The sequence below is a fragment of the Elgaria multicarinata genome, chromosome 10, assembly GCF_023053635.1.
Source record: "Elgaria multicarinata webbii isolate HBS135686 ecotype San Diego chromosome 10, rElgMul1.1.pri, whole genome shotgun sequence".
NCBI classification, from domain to species: Eukaryota; Metazoa; Chordata; class Lepidosauria; order Squamata; family Anguidae; genus Elgaria; species Elgaria multicarinata.
This window is the reverse complement of record NC_086180.1, coordinates 35001816-35026647: the sequence shown is the minus strand read 5'-3', so window position 1 is coordinate 35026647 and position 24832 is coordinate 35001816. Positions and strand designations below refer to the sequence as shown.

The following is a 24832-nucleotide window of genomic DNA, read 5'->3' as shown; positions in this document are numbered from 1 at the left end:
GTAAGTATAGTTTGCTATTCACACATGCACATGCACATACCACGTACACACACATCACCAGTGCAGTGTAAAGAGTGTTGAACAAGCTGGAGGTTTTACCTATGAATCTCACAGGGTGACTATTTGTCTAACCTGCAGGGTTCTTGTGAAGATAAAATGGCATGTGCAAGTATGTTGCCTCAAGTTCCTTGGAAAAAAGATTAAATACAAATGTAATAAATCAACTAATAAATCAGATTCAGAATCCTGACAACGTGTAAATAAATAGTACTACTTGCAAAGTTTTGATGTGGTGATCTGACTCACGAGACCACTGAATAAATGGTGCCACATGTGGCACCGTTTGTATCTGGTCAAAAGGGCAGGGCTCCTGCAGCTTTAACTGTTGTAATGAAGAGGGAATTTCACCAGGTGCTGCATGCATACAAGTGACACCTGCTGAAATTTCCTGTTCAACCGTTAAAGATACAGGAGCCCTGTCCTCCTTTTCATATGGTCACCCAACTTTGCTGCTGGTTTTATCATGTGCTATTTTTTTATCATTGTTTACTGTTTGTATTTTATGTTTAAATTTACCTGGCTCTATTGTGTAAACTGTAAAGGGATGTCAGAAAAATCTGCAACAGATTCAAATGGGTTTATAATTCTATAAATGTGACTTGTTTTTTCTACAGTGGATCAGCCTTGGAGGTGGGGATTCATGCTAATTCGCACTTGCGCTCTCAGCCTGAAACCTGAGAGAGGCATTTTGGTTTGTTGTTACCATTGTCTTTATAATAGCAACCTATTTATTCAGCCTTCGGGTATTATTATTTTTTACCACAGTGTTTTGTGCTCTTTGAGCCTCGTGTGGCGGAGAGTGGTAAGCGGCAGTTACTGCAGCCGAAACTCTCCCCATGGCCTGAGTTCGATCTCAGCGGAAGCTGGTTCTCAGGCAGCCGGCTCAGGTCGACTCAGCCTTCCATCCTTCCGAGGTCGGTAAGATGAGTACCCAGCTAGCTGGGGGAAAGGTAACTGCGACTGGGGAAGGCAATGGCAAACCATCCCGCTACAAAGTCTGCCAAGAAAACGTCAGCGAAAGCAGGCGTTTCTCTAGGAGTCAGCAATGACCCAAGTGCTCGCACGAGAGGGTCCATTCCTGTCCTTTGTGCTCTTTATTGCCCCCTCTGGTAGGCTGAGAGAATGCACCCTTGGCTATTTCTGTATATTAAGAAGTAGAAGAACTCTCTCAGCTGTCAGGCACTCAGCAGGCAGCAACGTTGGAAAGCCCCAAGGGTGGATCCCCTTGTTCCCTAGGGAAGATCAAGCAGCTGGAGAGGACAGAATGGGTGGTGATGGGCAGAATGGTAAAAAAAAGAGCACACCCACACACCCACACCCACTGCCACCTCCTTACAGTAAGATAACTGCTGAAGTCCTGCATAGTGCTGGGCTGAAACCTGCCCCCATATTTTTGGGAACTTTCTCTCTGCAGTATAATAATTATCAAAGAATGTTTGGCGCTCCTAAAAGTTCTCAAACATCTTAACATATGAAGTGTTGGAGCTGGAGCTGGTTTCTATCATGTTGCATTACTTGGGGAATCAATTCTGGTACTCAGTTGATATAAACTATGAGTCCATAAACATTTCCTTGTAGGATGGAAGTCTGGGGGTACGCCAGATAAATGTTAGCCTTTATTGGTAATATGATGTTTGGGTTTGTGTGTGTATGTGGGCAGTGAGAGAGAAGGGGTGGGTGGAGAGAGAGAGGAAGAGGGAGAGATGCAGAAAGACAAACATAGAGAGAAATTGTCCCTTAAAAGGCTTTCTGCCTATAGATATATTTGGAGCCTTTCTATACAATCTCCCCTCCCACAAAACAGTAAATGCCGAGTTATTTGTCATTTCTTGAGCAACATCAGACATTTCCCCTCAAAGTAGCACTCTTTTTGTGGGGACACTGACCACAAAAATCAAAATGCATTGCAATCCCAGAACTCAAATATTATTATTTATATCTGGGAAAATATTAACCTTTACTCTGATTGCACAAATATATTGCTTATAGCAGGGGTAAATAGTGTATGGATTTCTACATTTTGCTTAACTCTGACTCCCATTATCCCTAGCTACCATGGCCAATGGTCAGGGTGATATCCCACCTTTCCTCCTTGAAGCCCAAGGTGACATTCATCACCCTCTTCTTCTCATTTTATCCTCACAACAACCCTTTGAGGTAGGTCAGTCTTAGAGTCAGTGACTAGCCCAAAGTCATCCAGTGAGCTTCATGGCTGAGTGGGGAATAGAACCTGCATCTTCTGAGTCCCAGTCCAAGACTCTAACCACTACACCACACTGGCTATCTAAAGAGAGCTGTTCAACAACTGGAGGACTACCCCTGGCCTATGTCATGAATGATGAGAAATAATACAGCAGTGTACGAACTTTTTGTTTTGTTAAGGCTTTAGAAACTGTTTTCTCCCCAGCTGTACAACTCCAGCATGGTGTTGTTTAAAAGTGCAGTGAGCACCATCCTGACCACTCCAAAAGTTTAACACCCCTTTAACTTCAAAGAATTTTATTTTTGACCTACAGCACAATCCTATACATGTTTACTCAGGAGTCCCCCTAGTAAGAAAATTTAGGATTGCAGATTCAACTATCTAAATATAATTTAATCCTTCATGTAATAAAGTTTGTAGTTTCATCACACACGTACACACACACACACACACACACTAAAGAACCAGTTATTGAGATAAGTGAGCTAATGGTACAGAAACATACTTTGTACAGACTATTGCAATGCATTCTATGTGGAGCTGCGTCTGAAGGTGGACTGGAAAGTTCAGTTGGTAATAGGGTGACCATATTTTGGAAACCAAAAAGGAGGACAACATCGTCGCCCCCAAGGGGGCGTGTCCAGTACCAAGGGGGCGTGCCACCCAAACATAGCCTTGGTCACATGTCTGATTTTACAGCACACATTTAAGACAAATCTGTTCTACATAACATCTTAATGTTAAAATCACTGAAATAAAGAACAAGTGAGAGATTCAATGTATCTGAAATTAACTTCACTCACTCTTACTTTTGTAGGTTTTGCTGTACTTTGAAGCTTTTGCTATACTCTGTGTGTTACATTCTCCCCTTCCCTCAAATATCTTTTCTGACTGTATCTTCACTCATTGCAAGCTGCTGTTGTTGTTAACAGGGTTTGCTACTGGTCCCAGATCTGTTTCAAATTTGGTATGGCTAAAGCTCTACCTAAAAGCTACCATGGTGCTAACTTTCAGCTCTTTATCTTTAGAAATGACAGTTTAAAAATAATAATTTTAAAACCTCATTTTTAAAAAAATTCCTAAAAAATCAATGGATGAATGGATCTGTTTCAAATTTGGTGTGGCTAAAGCTCTACCTAAAAGCTATCATGGTGCTAACTTTCAGCTCTTTATCTTTAAAAATGACAATTTAAAAAATAATAATTTTAAAACCTAAATTTTAAAAAAATTCCTAAAAAATCAATGGATGAACAGATCTGTTTCAAATTTGGTATGACTAAAGCCCTTCCTAAGAGCTACCATTGTGCCAAGTTTCATGACAGAGTTATAAGCATTTTTGTTAATTCCCATTAGAGCTACTCTTTGAAAAAAAAACCAGATTTCCCCTCCCACTCCCAGATTTGCCATCAAAAACTCGGACAAATCCGGGCAAATCTGGGCATATGGTCATCCTAGTATAGAATGCAGCTGCCTGGATGATGATAGAGACCGAGCAAACAAAACATGTAACAGCAATTCCATGTTTTTGGTTTTGGCCTATAAAGTTTTAAAATGTTTGTCATCAGTTTATTTGAAAGACCACCTGTACCCTTATGAAACTGTCTGGGCATTAAGGTCTCAGAGGCTCTCAGACCTGTTAGGTTGGCGGGCAGAAGAGACATGGTCTTTTCAGTGGTAGCCCATAAACTGCGGAATTCTCTCCCTACTGAGATATGTACAGCTTCAACGTTGCCAGTTTTAAAATGGGTTTTGAAAACCCATTTACTCCAGGTTGCTTTCTTGTAAGCAGTTTGAAGATTAATGAGCCACTTAAAAAATTAGGCATTCCAATTTGTGTAAGCATATTGTTATTATTTTTCTAACCAACCTAAGTTTCATAATTGAATTTTGTGCTGCTCTCTGGTTTTATTGAACTGGTTTAATTGTTGTTGTTGTTGTTGTTGTATTTTGTATTTGTGTTTTTATATTATTGGTTGTTTTTATGCTCTTCATGATTTTAATTTTTGTGAACAGCCCAGAGAGCTTCGGCTAGTGGGCGGTATAAAAATGTAATAAATAAATTAAATAAATAAATACTGAATTTGGTTTAATTATATTATTCTATTTATTTTCTTGTTATTTCTTATCTCTTTCTTTCTTTATTTAAAACATTTATATCCCGCTCTATATCATTAAGATCTCAGAGCGGCATACAGATAAAAACATACAGTAAAAACAATAAATATGCACAGTTAAAACCAATTAAACCATGATCCAAGTTAAAACAATATATAATTTAAAAGCAGTATAATTATTATTGTGGGACACTTTATTTATTTATGTAGTTATTCATTTATTTACAATATTTATATACTGCTCCATATCTAAAATAGATCCAGAACAGTGAACATAGGACTAAAACAGTAAAAAGATTTAAAAAAAATTAAAATAGAATTGTTAGAGACTACATCTTAAAAATAGTAAACGAATGAATAAATACCAAATGCCAAACTTTCTCCTAAAAATCCGTAACATAGAAGAAGACTATAGCATGGATCTGAGAATATATGACAGCTTTGCATTTTCTTTACCTCTTGATAAGCATCTGTAGAGTATCAGCCAGGCCTTCCATCAGGGTGATAACTTCAGCATAGGTCAAGTCAGCGCAGGGATTGCCATTGATAGATATCACCTCATCCCCTTCACACAGCCCAGCCTTGGATGCTTTGCTCTTATTACGAATCTAAAACAGAGTAAAAGTAAAAACAAATCTGTTCATATACTTCATTTGAAGGCGAGGGGGATGCAAATGATTTTTGTGAACCGCCCAGAGAGCTTCGGCTATTGGTATAAAATAAAAATGTAATAAATAAATAAAGAAATAAATGCAGAATTGCTAAAATCTCCATTTGAGTCATTCCCCCCCACCTAGCATGCAAGTAGATTCCCTGTTTCATTTCATCTCTACTGAAGTTTGTATTTTAATGCGAAATCCCCCAATTTCTCACTTTTTTATTTAATGATTTTTATTGTTTCAAACATCACAGACATACACGCCACAAGATCATTACATAAAATACAAACAGAAATACAAACATAAAATACACACGAAAATACAATAAAAAACATCTAAGGTTAAGGTGTACTTTCAGCTTTCTTCATATCAAAAATGCGAACTATCTTCTCTCGTTCCTTAATTACATTTAACACAATAATCAAATTCATTTCTTTCTTCTATCATAACTGTATCTCATACATTGAATCCACAGACAAATACATTATTTCTCTCTGTTTCTTACAAAGATTCTAAAAATTACAATTTCTCACTTTTGAATGACTATGTGAAGCAAAACTCAGTTATCCTTTGAAATCTACACTCCCCCAAATTTTGCAATAGCGTTTTCCAATTTAAAAAGGTGTGCAACAATGTCTATATTAGGAGAAATAATATTTTCAAAATGCATTGTATTAGGAAAATTGTTTTCAAAAATGGGAATATTAAGTAAAAATGCATACAAAAATATCTGCATTAGGAAAAATGTGCACAACAATGCTTAATGAACTTTCATGCAAACTTTTAAAAATAAATTCTCCGTGTTTGGGATGAACTGAATTTAAGACGGGAGAAATTCTCAAAATTTGAGATGAACTGAATTTAAGATTGGGAAAATAAGATAGCCTGAGACAAACAGAAGCGGACAGATTCATCCGTCCCTAGTAATAAATAACAGAATCATATGGAGACATAACAAAAACAGCAACAGGAGGCTCAGAGGGTATTTCAATAGTGGTTTGTGCCTTACTTCTTCAAGCGTTCAAAATGTCAGTGAGAAATGTACTAATCAAAAACACAAACGATTTTCTTTTCCCTCTCCCAAGCTGCATGTGGGTTGTCCACGTTCATTTCGGCACATAACTTCATTCATTCTATTGAATGTTTGATCATCACCTGACTTTTGTTTAAAGAAATTGTGTTTTGTTTTAAGTTGAAAATCTGCTATGTAGGGGGGGGGGTCACAAGAAATTAGTCAATCAGGACTGTGTACAGCTGTCTCCAGTGGCAAACAGGAAAAATGGGATTCCACTTAATGGGATTCCTTAAGAGAAGATTGTATATTTGAAAATAGGATTCCTTAAGAGAAGATTGCGTATCTGAACAGTGCTTCTGCAACAAGCTTCCCACTGAAATTATGGGAATCTTAATGCACTTGAAGAACAGAGGTTTAACTCTAGTTGTTAACAGAGCTTGGGGTGTATAATATATTTTCCCCTTTTATTTAGTCCCTTTCCCATAACTTGAGGAAAGGCTTTGATGGATACTGCTGCATATATCCCTGATTTGTACCTGAAATAAAAGCTAGCCATATTACATAAAAAAAATAGATACTTCAACTTTGCCTTTAGCTGATTAAAATTCATATAAACCGTTTCTCTTTCTTCATATCGACCATCTAGCTGTGAAATGAGAAGAATACAGCAGGTGAATGAAATAGGTACGGGAGGGGGATTGTGAAGTAGACTGGACAGAATACAGGAGTATGAATACTATAGCTCGTATGCACAGCAATTTGAACTTGTAGCTAAGCTACAGCCATTTCTTTGGCTGTATCATGCTGCCTTTCACTTGCCCAGCCATGGTTTGTGACAGCCGCATGCTACGACCCACTATACACTGTGCTGAGACAGGATCTGTTTTTCACACAGTATTGCAGCTGCTCAAAAGGTTGTGATTGTGCTGCTCCTGAGCAAAAAGCCAAACTGGTCTCAGCAGGCATTTGTCACATGATCTGCAGTGGCCTGCCTATAATAGTGTGCATAAAATGATGATGGAGGAGGAGGAGGAAAGGAAGGAAGGAAGGAAGGAAGGAAGGAAGGAAGGAAGGAAGGTGGGAGAAGGAGGAGGAGGAGGAGGAGGAGGAGGAGGAGAAGCTGACTGCCATGGACTGAAATGCTCACGTGAATGAACGCTTGGACTAGCTAATATACACTGGCCAATTCCATTCACTTTGTTAGCCCGTGTCTACTCATGCAACAGAATGAGGTGGTAGGACGGACAGAACTGGTTCAGACTGCAGGCAGAAAGGAAGGAGGTTGCCACATTTTTAAAGTTCTCCCCTATGTAGGAAAGTCTCTGCATATAATAATTTAGCACATCAGGGAGAAAGACTTTGTGTTGTCTGTCCTTGATGTGCAAGTGTTCTTCTTAACTTGTAGGGAGGTGTTTGCTTTCTCTGTCTGAAATGGTAGTCCTCATTTGTAGTCTGCAGTGGTACTGTTCAGAATTCTGATGTTTCATTATGCTCAGTGGTATAGTGGTAGATTTGGAAGACAAGTAGTCATCATAACAGTCTCAATAACCAGGCCTTCAAGGAGAGTCCAAAAATTCATGCAGCTGTGTTCATCCATACCAACAAATTAGTTCTAACTGGTTTTGTCTCTTCCAGAAAGAGGTCTTTTATAAAATAATTGGGTCTCAATTGCCCATTCAAGACCAAGCCACCCTAAAAATCTTTCCAATGCATTACAACAAGAATAGCTTACAACTCTATACTGTTGCTGAGAGAATTCCTCAACCCACCCCTGCTACTGTGAGGATTAGAGGAACAGGGAATTCTGAGGGAGGGAGGTGAGAGCAGATGACATCAGCATCCCTGCTAATAAAAAAGTGCCAGTGCAGCATCCCTGTGAGCGTAGACTCCACTACATCACTAATTACATTGTGAATACAGTCCAGGCTTTAGTTACCTGTGCCATTAATACAAAATTCAACAAAAGAGTATTGATGTGACAAGAAATGCCTTCTTCTAAATGTGACGCCTCCTGCCCCTCTAAGGCTCACCAGTCCACATGCTGCCTGAGTCATACTTAGCTGCATTAAAAATAACTTTAAAACCCCAACTCTTGACTCACAGAGAATCCAGCTGCTACCACAGACATAAAGAGGCCAGGGTCTTTAGTCTGATCCAAGAGAGAAAACTCCCTCGAAACATTTTCTTTTTAAATTTAATCAATAATAGGCCAGGCTATCCCACTAGAGAGAGTATTTGTCTTCTTTTTTTAATGAAATGAAATTGGGATAGAATATAGGATGCAACGACTGGTAGATTCCAAGAGCGGAGCAGTCTCGATAGAGTTTCTTACAAATTTGGAGCTCCGTTCACTTGGACTATGCAACATTTCTACTATTATGCACAAATCTGAAGGAAACTATGATAACTGTAGTTATAAACCAGTTAGGTCAGATATTCTTTGTGGATTCCCTAATCTGAAGCTCTTTCAAGCAAACCATTTCTATGAAAGGACAAATTAAAAAGATGGAGAAAAGAAGTTCTCATACTTATTTTCAGGTGTGAAGCGTATCCCTCATGGGTTCTCCGCCCCCCCCCCCCCAAATACAACCCATCCATGAATTAAAACAAGTTTGCATTCCTTGAATTATCTCAGGTTGCATGGTTAGAGGTCTGGGATATCTATGATTCAAGTCACGTAAAGCACCACAGGCCATAAATAGAAGCTTACATTGTTGGAACTGGCAGCTAATCCTTGGATTGCTGGTGTTTTATGGGTTCCAGAACTAACATAAGATCTTGACATTCTTTTGTAGTTCACACAGTCCATAAAATAATATAATATTTTGAAATGAGCAGTGGCATTAACCGAGTGGATACCTAAGAACTAGATTATATTGGTCAACATTCTAGCAGATAAGGACACCTCTGCAAAGAAAATGGGAAATGGACTGGGAAGTGCCCAGCAATATAGGCAGTCCCATATGTTCAGAGAATTTTTGGCATTGCACAGATTCATGGATGAAAAGTCCATGGATGAAATTGTGTATGGGGTGGGGAGCAATGCAATGTGATTATAAAGCTAAATACATAAATAACTGAATTAATAACAGGACAAACAAGGTAAGTTCAACTCCACTCATGTAAGCATATTGTTTCAGGAAGCTAATTATGAAATCAAATGTATGGAAACAGAAAACTCAAGTTAAATCCATTAATGAATGTCTGGAACAGATTCACTGATCATTCACAAATGAATTGTTGCTCTGTCCAGAGGAATGCTGTTCTAGGATCCATTTCAGTGAAAGCCTTATTCATGTACTTCCTTGTAGTATCAGCAATTGAAAAGGTAGATCTCATCCATAACTACAAAACTGTTATGTGGTGATTTTACAACACCTGGACAAATATGCTATTGATGTTAGACAACTGGCAGGATAACCAAAAAAACCATATGGCAATACAAAGATGGGCCAATGTTCAGTGTGTTAATTGCAGTGGTATAGTGGATCAAGGGATCACAGGTATGCAGCACTGCCACTTTTTATTAGCAGGGATAATGACGTATTCTACCAGCCCCCTGTTCCCTCTGAGTTTAGCAGCAGTCCTCACAGTAGTTGGAGGGAAGTGAATTTTCCAAGCAACAATATATTATTCTCCCTTCTAATGTGAAGTATTTGGGGATGGCTTGGATTTGAAAGGGCAATTAAGACCTATTAGCTTTACAAAAGGCCTCTTGCCGGTGGAGACAAAAACTGCTAGAACTGGTTTGTGGATATGGATCAACAGAGGTGCCTGAAATTTTGGACTTCCTTGGGGGCGTGGCTATGAGGAAAATCATGATGAGTGCCTGCACTTCAAAATTTACCACTATGCCACATGTCAATTGACCTCCTAAAATGAGGTTCCTCCCAAATAAATATCTCCCATTGAGCTTTACTTATTTATTTATTGCTTCAACCATAGCAGGTGCATCTTCCTCGTGGTGATTCTTGGGATAGCAGGGATCACATCAAGGTTTGTTCTAACTTCAACTTGATTGCAAACATTCATTCCTCGCCATTCCCCCTCAATACTGCTCTGCAGCCAGACATAAAATAAGGTCAGCATTTTCCTCAATTGGACCTGCCATGTTAAGAGATTGTAAATGACACAATTGCCTTGTAGAAAAGCATCCGTAAATAATCCTTGCCACAGCTGTGGGCCAGACCTCTTAATTGTTTAAAATATGGAACAACACAGAAACACTCCCTCCATGGCCTTTTTGCTCCTTGCATGATAAACATTTACAAATATGGAGAGGTATGCTGTGTGCACATCTTTTCCTTGAAGGAATACATAAACACCCATGCACTCATGGAAGAGCTAGGGCCTTAAGTCTTTGGGGTGTTCCTCTAACAGCTGCAGTTCAATTAAGCTGCCTTTGTTGTTGGGTGAAACATCTAGGATTCTTCCAGTAGCCTTTGGTGCTAATATTTGGTAGCACATGGGAGACTGTGTTCTAATAGCAGACTGAGCGACGTGCATTCTGAGGGGTGGGGAGGAGTGGGGGTAACAAAATATTATATTTGGTTTGTATAAAATAAAGAGATGTCCAGGATGTAATGGGCATATATAACATTTTAAGGTTGTCCAGGCCATTAATGACTGTTTGTGGCCTCCCAGATGTTTTGGCCAACCACTTCCACTATTCCTCACCACTGAATATGTTGACTAAGGCTGATGGGAGTTGTAAGTCAAAATACCTGGAGGACAAGTTGTCCACTCCTGATTGAAAGTATACTCATGAAATTAAAAAATCCTCCCGTGTTTAATAAACTTACATCAGCCATCCTAGAGATTAATTGATGTCTAATATTTTGCACTGTTTGTGTTCAAACATGATTATTGAAGAAATGTTTTCCCTTGATTTAACATCAGCTCTCCGTTAGTATCCATTCTGGCCTTCAGTGGTCACTTTCTGCAGCCTTGAAACACCTTATGTTGAATATGTCTAGACAACAGCTGCTGAATGGAACATTCAGAAGTCTCCCTTTCCTTTCCCCTGGTGCAGAGTGTATTGCTCTCCTGATGAAAGATGCGTCCCATAATATACAGCTCATCTTTTAAGATAAGCCCAGTCGTGTGCCACCTGCTGGTTGGAATTGCACACAGGAGCAGAACACAATCAACACAAGCCTGAACTCTTCATAAATTTAAAAGCCTTCACCGGCTTAAAAGCCTATGTTTTCGTACAGTGATTCATTTATATAGTCCCCTCTCCCACCATGCATCCCAAAACCTGATAACTTGGGGACTTAACCCCACTGGCTTTTACAGTATGTTACAAATCACTAAATTCAAACTGATAATCATAAGAGGACAAATCATAAATTTGATAGCATCAGAACTTCAGAAATTACTCTGTGGCAGTCAGACTGCCTTCTGGGGGTATGTTTTAGGAGTATATTCCTTTGATTCTGTTTCACCTGCACTGGCTCCCAGTTCATTTCCAGGCACAATTAATGCTGTTGCACTCATGTCCTGATTCTGGGTTTCTTCTCATGGGCTTCTGGTTGTCCACTGCATGAACAGAATGCTGGACAAGATAGGCTTTAGGGATCTGTGGCTCTTCTGGCATTCTTATATAAAGTTCTGGTTCTTACCTGTAAAGACCTAAATAATTTGGGATTAAGATACCTGATGGACTGTCTCCTTCCATATGAACCTGCCCCCCAATGCACTAAGCATCAAGAGACTTTAGTATGTGTTTCACCACCCTCAGATACTTAGTTGGTTGGGGCACTGGTTTCCATTGCAGTATTCAGGTTAGCAAATTCTCTCCCTAGAGAGATTTGGGCAGGATCTACACTACTGTTTTATAGTGGTATTGAAGGGCCCATGACACATCTACACCAAGCAGGATATAACACTATGAAAGCGGTATATGGCATGTGTCATGGGCCCCAACAGTTGTCAGTGCACTTAGATACCGCTATAAAGCAGTAGTATAGATCCTGCCTCCATATTCCACTTTCTTACCACTTTCATGGTGCTATATCCTGCTTGGTGTAGATGTGGCCATTGACCACTCCCTCTTAAGTTTTACCCAAGTTGTCAAGATCCTTTTATTTGACTAGTTTTTACTTTAGTTTGATATTTTGTATCCCCTGTTGCTCAAACTGTGCTGTTTTATTCTGCTCTTGATTCCATTGCATTTATATTGATTTTATTGATTTTTTTAAATTTATTATTCAAAACCAAATTATCCAGAACCAATATTTATAACAAAATCAATACAATCAATCCATGACCAGTGTTTGCTAATCATTTAGAGATTATACGATTAATTCCACAGTCCATCAATACGTTAGGAATTCATATCAGGAGCACATAAAATTGTGAGGGAGGCTGTCTCTGCAGAGGCCACCAGTGAGGGAGGAAGCAGCAGCCAGGCACCTCTCCACCGTGCCTGGGTCCAGCTCCAGCTGAGAGCCCCCTCTCTCCTGCTACCAACTGTCTCTGCAGAGGCCACCAGTGAGGGAGGAAGCAGCAGCCAGGCACCTCTCCACCGTGCCTGGGTCCAGCTCCAGCTGAGAGCCCCCTCTCTCCTGCTACCAACTGTCTCTGCAGAGGCCACCAGTGAGGGAGGAAGCAACAGCCGGGCACCTCTCCACCGTGCCTGGGTCCAGCTCCAGCTGAAAGCCCCCTCCCTCCTGCTACCAACTGTCACTGCAGAGGCCACCAGTGAGGGAGGAAGCAGCAGCCAGGCACCTCTCCACCGTGCCTGGGTCCAGCTGAGAGCCCCCTCCCTCCTGCTACCAACTGTCTCCGGAGAGGCCACCAGTGAGGGAGGAAGCAGCAGCCAGGCACCTCTACACCGTGCCTGGGTCCAGCTCCAGCTGAGAGCCCCCTCCCTCCTGCTGTCAACTGTCTCTGCAGAGGCCACCAGTGAGGGAGGAAGCAGCAGCCAGGCACCTCTCCACCGTGCCTGGGTCCAGCTCCAGCTGAGAGCCCCCTCTCTCCTGCTACCAACTGTCTCTGCAGAGGCCACCAGTGAGGGAGGAAGCAGCAGCCAGGCACCTCTCCACCGTGCCTGGGTCCAGCTCCAGCTGAGAGCCCCCTCCATCCTGCTGTCAACTGTCTCTGGAGAGGCCACCAGTGAGGGAGGAAGCAGCAGCCAGGCACCTCTCCACCGTGCCTGGGTCCAGCTCCAGCTGAGAGCCCCCTCCCTCCTGCTACCAACTGTCTCTGGAGAGGCCACCAGTGAGGGAGGAAGCAGCAGCCAGGCACCTCTACACCGTGCCTGGGTCCAGCTCCAGCTGAGAGCCCCCTCCCTCCTGCTGTCAACTGTCTCTGCAGAGGCCACCAGTGAGGGAGGAAGCAGCAGCCAGGCACCTCTCCACCGTGCCTGGGTCCAGCTCCAGCTGAGAGGCCCCTCTCTCCTGCTACCAACTGTCTCTGCAGAGGCCACCAGTGAGGGAGGAAGCAGCAGCCAGGCACCTCTCCACCGTGCCTGGGTCCAGCTCCAGCTGAGAGCCCCCTCCGTCCTGCTGTCACCTGTAACTGCTGAACTTTCCAACTAAGATTGTAGTGCCTGAATTTGCTTTCCTTTTCCCCCTCCTCCTCCTCCTCCCTCCCAATCCCCTTTCCTTTTGTGTCCTGTCTTTTAGATTGTAAGCCTGTGGGCAGGGACTGTCAAGAAATACTTTTGTAAGCCGCCGTGAGAGCCTTTTTTGGCTGAATGGCAGCATAAAAATCCTTAAATAAATAAATAAATAAAAATAAACAAAAATCTTTCCAGTCTTGTATGATCCTGAGATCTATTCCACTAAAGAACAAATGGATCCCATTTTACTGCTATCGACACAACTTGTATACTTCCCTCCATCCTATGAATCTCATCTGTTAAGAATTTATTCATTTCTGCTATATCTACGCACTTCAACAGGATGGGATTTTTTACAGCGTCTAACCCAAACTATTTTAGCAGCAATTAAAAAGTTTGACATCAATAGCCTCACTATCCTAGGTAAACTGGCTTCTGACAGATTTAATAAATTCACTGAAGGGTTAACTATAACATATGATCTACTATTTGTGATTTCTCATTGATCAATTGATGCCAAAATACACAGGCATACTGGCATTCCCACTACATATGATACATATCCAGACCTGCTTTTTGTAACATCTTGCCTGATGGAGAGATCCAGAGATTTCGAAAGCTTCCACTTTTGGGGGTGATCTTTTGGTTGAGCTAATAAAGGTATTACACTAATATGGATTTTGGAATATCTGCTCTAGTTGCTTTGCACTTCCAACATATGTGCTAAGTAGCTGAAAACAACTTGTTTAATCTTCCTGGTGTCATATTGAATATCTTGAAAAGAAGCTAAATTTGGCACTTCTGAGTCCCAATAGTGATTTGCTGCTTCATTACAGCATTACACTGCCAATTTCCTTTTTGCTGCTGCACCACTGAATTGCAGCAGCAGTAGGGGACGTGGGTGGGTTGCACTCAAGGCCATGGAAGGCTGGATGTTGTCCACCCCTACCTAGTTGTTAGATTCCATATGTATCACAAGTTCACGCTTTTCCAAATGACTAAAAGTGCAATCCTTTGCATGTGGACGCACAGGAATGATCCCGGAGATCGCCCTGGGATTTCGCCCCATCTAGCTATGGCCCCAGTGAGCTTCATGGCTGATCTCTTGAGTCCCAGTCCAACACACTAAGCACCACCATGCTGGCTCTTGCTGCTATTGTTAAACTAATGGGAGTTGGCCAGTCTACTGCAAATCAGCCAGAAATTTCCCAGTAGATCCTGATCTATCTTCTGCCCACCCATCCCCATTAGCCTATAGAGTTTGTATGTGTCCCTGTTCTTCACCTTTGCTCTGTCCCAGAATAAACCTGTCTCCCATCATTCTATATATTGCATATGAGGCTTATCTCTCTCCCCTCTTCCCCTGCTGTCTCCCTAATCTGCAACATGACATCAGTGGAGCTTGTTTAGATACCGAGGCTTCCAATGTTGGACAGAAGGAATGCCACCTTTTAGGGTCCACACCTCTGTTCTGTTACCCACTCAGAAATGAAACGCTGTACGAGACCATCCATCCCACTCTGTATATCTAGGGATACTCTTGATAACTGCAGCCAAATAATGAATTGACTTCAGGAGAAGGAAACACTTGCTTGAATTTCAAAAGCGGTACTTAAACAGCCTATCATTATCACCTTACTAACTATTGCCTTTCCCTCTCTCCCCCCTCCCCCATGCCCCCAGGCCGGCAGAAGTCCAAGGTGAGCAACTTAAGGAGGAATGAAGTCATGGTCTCCAAAATGTTCATCTGGTAAGCTGACGACACAGCACATTTTCAAACAGTGAGCCCTGGGCATTACACTAGAGCTTCGTTTCGTATGGGAGGATATTGTGCAAGTCCGTTAGCAAAGAATTTAGCCTTACTTTGTCCACTTCCTAATATATATCATTTTACAGAATTTAATGTTAGATCACTTGCCCTGCTAATGCCTCTTTCAACTTGGAGAGCGTCTTACTGGGAGAAGAACAGGGAAAAGAGACAAATTTCTGCTTGCTATGGTACTACAACTTACCTTCCTCTATATCAGTGGTCTTCAATGGGTCCAGGGGCAGGGGCTGTAGCTCAATGATAGAACATCTGCTTTGTATGCAGAAGTTTCAAGCTACGATCCCTGGCCTCTCCAGGTAGGGCTGGAATTGGAAAAATTCCTGCCTGAAACCCTGGAGAGTCGCTGCCAGTCAGTGTTGACAATACTGGGCCAGATGGACCAATACTCTGGCTCAGTATAGGGCAGCTTCCTATGTTCCTATGTCCCAGACCCAAGGCCCACCTCAGACTCCCAACCTGCAACATCAAACCCACTTTCACAATTTTACTTAATAATCCTAATGCCGTGACCCATCTGGACTGATCTCGCAACCCACTTTTGGGTCGCAACCCATCAGCTGAAGACCACTGCTCTGTATCATCCTTCCACAATCTGGTACCTTCCAGTTGTTTTTGGACTGCAACTCCCATCAACCCTTACTATTGGCCATGCTGGCTGGGGCAGATGGGAATTTACATCTGAAACATCTGGAGTGCACTTGTATGGGGAAGGCTGATCAATGTGTTCTGAAGTCTCTTCTTCCTGGTTCCATAATCTGCCTCATACTTTGTTCTTAATTCTTCACAAAGTCCTGTTTTCTCATTAACACAACAGTACAAGCCTTTCTCCCTACTTTTCACACATATACTGTCAAAAGGACACAATGCAACACAAAGCCAGAATCTCCCCAAACTGCCAGACTAGAAGCAGGAAGTGTTTATTGATGCCTTCTTGCTAAGGCCGCACAACTGTGTGTTTACTCGAGGGTTTGTTGTTCCATGGGCCTCACACACATGTAGTGCCCGTTTCCACCTAACTATGGTTCTGCTCTCTCTCTATAAATCATTGGTTCAGATGTTGTTGATAGGGGATAACGACTGTTACAAATCTGGTTTGATCATAATCTCATCATAAATAATCCTTGTGGCAGCTACAGCTAATTGCTTCTTCTGTTGCCTGGATCTGTTTCTTCCAATTGGTCTAGTTTATTGCTTTCTTGTACTTGATGACATAAATAAACCAGGAAGGTATGTGTGTATGTGTGTCTTCGCCCAACAGGAGTACTGGAAGCAGCATGAAGAGAAACGAGTCCATTTTATAGGCATCTTTTTCAGCCAGCACGCAATGGTCACTCTCAGTGATGTCATTGGGTAATATTGAAATATACACTCAAGGCAGTATTTTTTGCCACTTGTCTCATTGCTTGGGCAGCGTCCCAGTCAACACCAGGAGCTACAAAGTACCGTAGCTGGAGTTAAAACAGCATTCGAATTACATGGGAGGGGTTAGTGACAGTTGCTGTTTTTAAAGTCATGGGGTGGGGGGACATGATTTGGCTTAAACTTGAGAGACTTGGTGGACTTCATCAATGACCTGTTACCTCTCCCTGCCCCCCTAATATTAGGGTGACCATATTTTGGAAACCAAAAAGGAGGACAACATGGTCGCCCCCAAGGGGGCGGGTCCAGTACCAAGGGGGCGTGCCCACCCAAACATAGCCTTGGTCACATGTCTGATTTTACAGCACACATTTAAGACAAATCTGTTCTACATAACAGCTTAATGTTAAAATCACTGAAATAAAGAACAAGTGAGAGATTCAATGTATCTGAAATTAACTTCACTCACTCCTACTTTTGTAGGTTTTGCTGTACTTTGAAGCTTTTGCTATACTCTGTGTGTTACATTCTCCCCTTCCCTCAAATATCTTTTCTGACTGTATCTTCACTCATTGCAAGCTGCTGTTGTTGTTAACAGGGTTTGCTACTGGTCCCAGATCTGTTTCAAATTTGGTATGGCTAAAGCTCTACCTAAAAGCTATCATGGTGCTAACTTTCAGCTCTTTATCTTTAAAAATGACAGTTTAAAAATAATAATTTTAAAACCTCATTTTTAAAAAAATTCCTAAAAAACCAATGGATGAACAGATCTGTTTCAAATTTGGTGTGGCTACAGCTCTACCTAAGTCCTTTCATGGTGCAAAGTTTCATCACTTTATCTTTAAAAATGACAATTTAAAAAATAATAATTTAAAAACCTCAATTTTAAAAAAAATCCTAAAAAATCAATGGATGAACAGATCTGTTTCAAATTTGGTATGACTAAAGCCCTTCCTAAGAGCTACCATTGTGCCAAGTTTCATGTCTTTATCTTTAAAAATGACAGAGTTATAAGCATTTTTGTTAATTCCCATTAGAGCTGCTCTTTGAAAAAAAAATCCGGATTTCCCCTCCCACTCCCGGATTTGCCATCAAAACCTCGGACAAATCTGGGCAAATCTGGGCATATGGTCACCCTACCTAATATGAACACTGACTTAAATACCATTTTACTGTACAATGGTGGTATTAAGCTTTCTAGGAGCGTCATCAGATGAGTGTTTTATTGCACACTGATTACTGCTCACTTATGGATGTTTGCAGGTCCTTTTGACAATGATGTCTGCCTCCCATGAGTCTCCTGATCCTTCTGGCCTTCTTTCCATCACAAAATAGACTCTGGTAAATCCATATTTTTTCTAAATGAATTGTTCCGCCATTTCCTGCTGTGTGCAGGAAAAGCGGAGTGATAAAAACACCCACTGAATGGGCCATGTGGTCATTGTTTACTTCCTCTTTCTTCCCCTGTGTGAAGAAAGAGGAAGTGTCGTGGGACAGAAGTGAAGGAGGAGGGAAGTGACAGTAAGGAAATGCAATCCCCCCTTCATTTGATGACGCTCTGGTACTACTCTGGAAGAAGAGAGTTATTAGCATGTTGTCAAAACAACAGTAGAAAAATCACTGAGTTTGAAAAGAAGATCTCTGAGCTTCAAACCCAGTTAGATATTGACACCTACTTTTTCTAAAATATTGTAGCTTCATGGATAACAAATATCCATATTCATTTGTTTAGAACAATGTCACTGGTGTCCTTTCATTTTGGAATGCAGACTTAACAAATGCTAGATCAGTCCATTAAGGCTCCAGTTTCAAGTTTCTAGGACCTGATTAAAGTTGGCAAAAGATCAAAGGCAGTAATTTAGGAAGGTCTCTAGAATACTATGCATTGCTCCCCTGTTCATGCAGAGATGCACGGCTGACTCACACAGCCACCATGTCATAGCCATGAAATGGTCATGCACATGTTGTCATGTGCACCCTCCACTTCTGTGTGCAGAATTCAGCATTATTTTTTTCTGTTCTTTTTAACCACATTTGAAAAGTAACACAATAGTTTGCCAAAAAGCTTCCGTATGAGGAAGGATATAAGCTACAGTAGCTCAGCCCTTGCTTAGGAATAGAAGTACTCTTGAAGAGGCTCTGCTTGTTGGTATTATTTATTTGTTGTTCTTGTTTTTATTTTCCAGTACAAAATGAGCAGTAAACCCTGCCCCAGAGTTTCTCCTTCCTTCTTCATATCATCTTATATTGAAAGAGTAAAGCTTTCATGCATATAACTAAATCCTTTAAGCAAAAATAAAAAATAAAAAATGGATAAATGATTAGTTATATAAGTTTTTAAAAATAAATAAAATAAAAGGCCTGCACTGGTTTTGCAGTGAATTGTATTACTCTGCATATAATTCAAGTAAATGGCCTAATATTAATTGAGGTTTATTTGCTTTTTAGTAATTTGGGGCAGCTATAGACAATAGATCCTGAACCCAATTGTGTATATTTGGGGTTTTAATTGCTTTCCAGTGTTGTAGAAGAATACACATAGCCAATAGTGTGGCCTTGCTAAACCATGCAGCATGGCACTCTGCCAAGTCCCATTTGCCCAGAATGTATCCCACCATGGCATGGCCATCTTTTACAACTGAGTGAGGGTTTGAGGACCATACTGATCCTGGTTAGGACTTGAAGACAAGTCCTAACCAAGATCACTATTGGGCAACCCCATAACATGTGCACTAGATCAACCTGCAGGCTCTGATCTCCAGCAGCCCTTTTAAAAAGAAGCCAGAATGGCTGCTTGGATGTTGTTCAGTAGCTCCAAATAATAATAATAATAATAATAATAATAATAATAATAATAATAATAATTTATTATTTTATTTATTTATTACCCACCTCTCCCTTTGGATTGAGGTGGGGAACAACATTAGTACAAGAATTAATACATCTTAAAAATTCTTGATTTCACATTCATCTGGTATGCTTGTCTTGTCTTGCTCTGCCTTGTCTCTCCCTGTATCTTACCCGCTGTTCCTGTTTCCTGCTTCTTTTGCTCTTAACTTTCCCTAGTTGTGCCACCCACATCCTGGCATGGACTTGGATAGCCACAGGCTAAGAACCAGCATGCAGTTTTCTCATAGCTGGTACTCTCCCAATGGTCAGAGGCATTTTGACTCCTTTTGCTTCCCTTCAGCATTGCAGAAGTAACAGAACAGCAGCTATTAAAGCCACCTTATCCAACTACAGGGAGATTTTTTTTCTGAGTCAGCATTGAATCGTGTCAGTGGGACAGTTTGATGATGCAATCCAACATCACCATATCCTGAACAGCGGCATGCAGACTGATCCTAAATATGTTTGGGTTTCAGTATAAATGTTGCATCCATGTCCATTAAAATAAGTTGCAGTTTTCCCACTGACTTCTAGGGAATATAGATTATAAGGTGTAACTCCAGCAGCATCAGCTCAAGGGTGTATAATCTTTTATTGTGCCTAGGAAAAATGCTTCAACTTGCTGTGTCGTATTTTCGTAGGTCTTGATGGACCAGTTCATGCATTTTACATGGTTGCCAGACAATGAAAGGAATCCTCGCTACATTTTCCAAAAATGTCAGCTTGAAATATAACAGTTTCCATATTGCCTGGCACCGCAGCGTCACAGAGAATGCTATTTTTAGAGGGACGTCCCATTCAAGCAGCTATATAAGGCTGTGCTGGGAAGACTGGTGCTTTTGTATAATACATCAAAGTGGCAGTTATTCTGAGAAGGAGGAAAGAATCGATTCTGTTCTCAGGGACCTGAATGCAGATAAGGGGAAATGTTACTGATACCGCCATGAAGTCCGAACAACTGGAATGTATATTATTGTCACAGTTTTAAGTTTACACATTACAGGTGTTTGTTTCTCTTTTTCAAATGCATGTTCCCATCCTCTGCCAAGGTATGCCTTCTCTAAGACGACAATGATTTAATTTTAATAAATATGGGTGAACGAACAGGACAGAAGCAAGGGCTGGATCCAGATTTAGTGATCTTTAGAGTAGACCCATTGCAATCAATGGGACTTAAGTTAGTCATTACTATCTTAAGTCCCATTGGTTTCAGTTGGTCTTCTCTAAGGGCCTTGCTAGACCTACCAGATAATCCGGTCGGGAGTCGGGGCGAGGCCGTGCTGCAGCTAGTGCGCGCCGTCGTCCCTAGCTAGACGTAAACACGTGACGGGGCAAGGGAAAGCCCCATCGCGTGCTCCAGTTTTTAATCTCTTAAAGGGCCATGTGCACAGAAGCGCACCCACGAAAAAGGTAAGTGTTTCTTAAAAAAATAAAGGGTTTCCCGCTCCCCCTGATTCCCCCCCACGATGTCTGATGCCCCCCTGCCCGCTCGCTTGCCTGTCCTCCCCCATCCGCCATGCCTGTCCCCGTCCCCGTTCTTCTTCCCCTGTCCCCGTCCGCCATGCCTGTCCCCATCCCTGTTCTTCTTCCCCCCATCCGCCATGCCCGTCCCCCGTCCCCGTTCTTCTTCCCCTGTCCCCTGTCCACCATGGCTGTCCCCCGTCCCTGTTGTTCTTCCCCCGCCCCCATCCGGCATGGCTGTCCCCCACCCCTGTTCTTCTTCCCCTGCCCCTGTCCGCCATACCTGTCCCCCATCCCCGTTCTTCTTCTGCTGCCCCCGTCTGCCATGGCTGTCCCCCGTCCCCATTCTTCTTCCCCTGTCCCCGTCCACCATGCCTGTCCCCGTTCTTCTTCCCCCATCTCTCCTGCCAGGTCCGTTCTTTCCCGCAGCCCTCATCTCCCCCCCCCCCCCCGTGATCCCCCCCCCCGGCCCGATGGGCACAGTGCTCCTATGGAAGTCTGTGACTTCTCCCGGCTACTCGCAAGTAAGCGAGCAGCTGGGAAAAGCCATGGACCCTGCTAGACCCTCCACAGCCCCGGCCTCAGGCTTATCCCAGTTCAAGGGAGGACTTAGCCCGGCCTGACCCCAGGATTCCCTGTGTCATCTGGATGCACTGGAGGGAGACTGGGCCTCACACCAGGCTAACTCCTCATCTAGCAATGGCCTAACTGTAAATAAATCTGGATCCAACCCCAAATGGTTACTTCTTATACAAATGTATGAACCATATGTACCTTGTGTTATCTAAAGGTGGGTAAGGAGGTGAGGTCAAGGGAAGAAGGCGTAGCCTCCTGGGGAATCCTGCAGTGCCAGATTGTGCCAAGTCCAATGGTCTAGTCAGCCATTAAAGAAAGATGATTCACACCTTGGATAGCTCCTTTAGAGTTCTGATTGAAACCTGGAGCCGATTTGCCACCCCACTGACATTGGAGGCACCAGCTCCACTGCTTAGTCATACTTAGACTAAGTTAGTTGGGAGAGGGAGAGGGAGAGGCAGGTAACAAATAAATATATTATTATTATTATTAATAATAATAATAATAATAATAATAATAATAATAATAATAAAACCCTGTTCATTTCCATGGTCTACTCTAACTATGAATAAGTCTAGATCACTTAAAATGTGTTGGTTTTGTAAAGTGTACTGGACACTCCTGCAGTTGTCATGATGTTATAGTTAGGGGTGAAGGAATTTCTCCCATTTTCCCTCTTGTTCCCTTTGCCTAGCCTCTTGAATTCTAGTTTAACTAGGATCATTTTTCAAATTAAATCCTGAAACTGCTGCATGCATGAGTCATCACAGCTGCTACGTGATTTGCATCTTTTTATTCCTCAGTGTTACCAGTGTGCACATGTCTATTAACTAAATGCTTCAAAAAACAAATTTTGATGCAGTCCTGCCCATGATCATCTTTTTGTGTGGTGTCTTGCTAATGAATGAATATTGGTACGCACATTGGCACGACACAAAAAGATGCTTGATTCAACAACAGTCAAAGGCACACCAGCTTTGCTTTTTGTGGTGTTTTATCAATGTATACAAGTGCACTCACTCATTGGTAAAACACTATGCTCAAAGAATCTTGATCCAATCATGTGCATGATCAAATCAAAATGATTCTTTGCAAGTGTTAATAATGTGCATAAGCCCTTTGGTAATGGAGAGTGTGTGCGTGGAACTAAAAGCTGCCGCAAACGGTTCCTGCAATACGTTCTGTAAAAAATTCAGAAAAACAAAATACAAAACCACACAACGATGGAGAATTCCTAACACATCGGTTGCACTTACAAAACAAGACCAGGTAATCCGGGCCTCCAGAATCCAGGAAGTAAAGTAGATAAGGTAAATTTCTCAAGTATCCCCAGGTATTGCACCCACTTAAGAGCGCCTCAGTCTTTTAAGGGGCAGGATTACATTGGTCCCTGTGCAAGCACTTAAGAACAGCAAAAAGTACTAGCAGCAGCTGCTGCAAAACACAATGTTCGCATAGCAGTCTTTCAGAAGGCCAGGCTGGCCTTCAACTGTCAGGGTTAGATGAGATATCAGGGCTAAATTAAGGACACCAACTCCATGCCTTTCACAGAAGTTAAATCAGAGGCTGCTTCAAGGTTGCTGAGGATAGAAAAAGGAATAATTCCAGACCCGGTGGCATTATTTGGGCTACCCAGCCCCAGGGAACCAAAAATCACAATAATCTGGCTTCAAAGTCATGACACTGAATATATTTTGAGTCTATGGTTAGTTTGGATTAAACGTTCCCCCATTATTTTCGTCTATTATCCTCACAGAACCAGAAGCATCATTGCTTGTAAAAGTGTGCGGCTTAAATACAACAACAAATGTAGATATTCTTCTACTGGGCATGTTGCACTCTGTCATAACTATGTTTATTCTGCGATGAATAGCCCCAAACGCGTAGCATTTTCAGACAATATCTCCACTTTCTGTAAATGGCCTTAGAAAGTAAGGATGCAAGCTTCTCAGTTTCATAATGTCTTGAAATTATATTATATATTATAATCAGTTTCTAACAGCCAAACTCTATACATGACTTTAATTGCATAACTCTGCCCTTAATTGCTAGTTGTCCCCCCCACCTCTACACACACACACACACACACACACACACACACACACACACACACACACCACAAAATGCCAGTATGGGAGAGGGGGGGCAATTTAGATGTCAAACTTTTGCCCCCTTTGTTCTGTTTTGATCTAATTTGCCTCTCCCCCAAGCCTGTAATTTACAATGCAGATGTTACTTTTTCTGGTTTATCTCCACAACTTCAGTGACTCAAAGTTTTTAAACTAAAGGACAGATAGATACCAATGTTACTTTTTCTGGTTTATCTCCATAACTTCAATGACTCAAAGTTTTTAAACTAAAGGACAGATAGATACCAATGTTACTTTTTCTGGTTTATCTCCATAACTTCAATGACTCAAAGTTTTTAAACTACACGATCCACCCAACTGAGTTTTGGCCTTGCATTAGGGAGATTAAAGGTCAAGTCCTACTTCTGCCGTGGATTCATTTTATGACTATAGACAACTCACCAGCTCTCAGTTTCAGTTTCACATCTGTAAAATGGGAGTAATTGTGAGCTCTCTTATAAATTGCTGGGTGAATCCAAATGCTACAGACTGGAAAGCACTTGGCACATCCCTGGAGGCCCGCTCCCCCTCCCCTGGAGCCATCACAATCGTTGGGCTGTTTCTCAGCCTTTCTGCAGTTTTCCCCTCATTCTAAAAGTTTGAAATGCCTCTCCCAGAACTTAGTTAATGGCAGTAAGAGCTTTAAGCCCTTATTTTTAGTATTTTGGCTCCACCCCTATTTTCATTTAACCACCCCCACCCCCAAAGGTGGGTGCCCCAAAGGTGGATGTTGCCCATGGAATTTGGCCTTTGGACTGAGAAAGGTTCTGCTGTCCCTTAAATATAGTAAAAACTACGGATGTCTGGGATTCTTAGGATTTTACTACCAGGGCCCCTGCCTTTAATTATGGGGGTGGAGGTAGAGGGAGGAAATTCTGAGAAGTTAACAGTAAAGCCATGAGCTCAGAGACAAATAGTGGATCTATCTCTGATATGATGGTTAAGTCCATTCATCTTATCAGGCCCAACTTA

At 41.8% G+C, this 24832-nt stretch overlaps 1 protein-coding gene across 1 annotated transcript in view; it reads right to left on the bottom strand.

Moving 5' to 3' along the window:
* The window catches only part of SYNPO2 (synaptopodin 2), a 123992-nt gene that overhangs the window by 32540 nt on the left and 66620 nt on the right, over positions 1-24832 (bottom strand). Inside the window, exon 2 of the mRNA XM_063135221.1 lies at positions 4834-4985. Within this exon, the coding sequence (XP_062991291.1) occupies positions 4834-4985 (152 nt within the window). The remainder of the gene's footprint in view (positions 1-4833; positions 4986-24832) is intronic.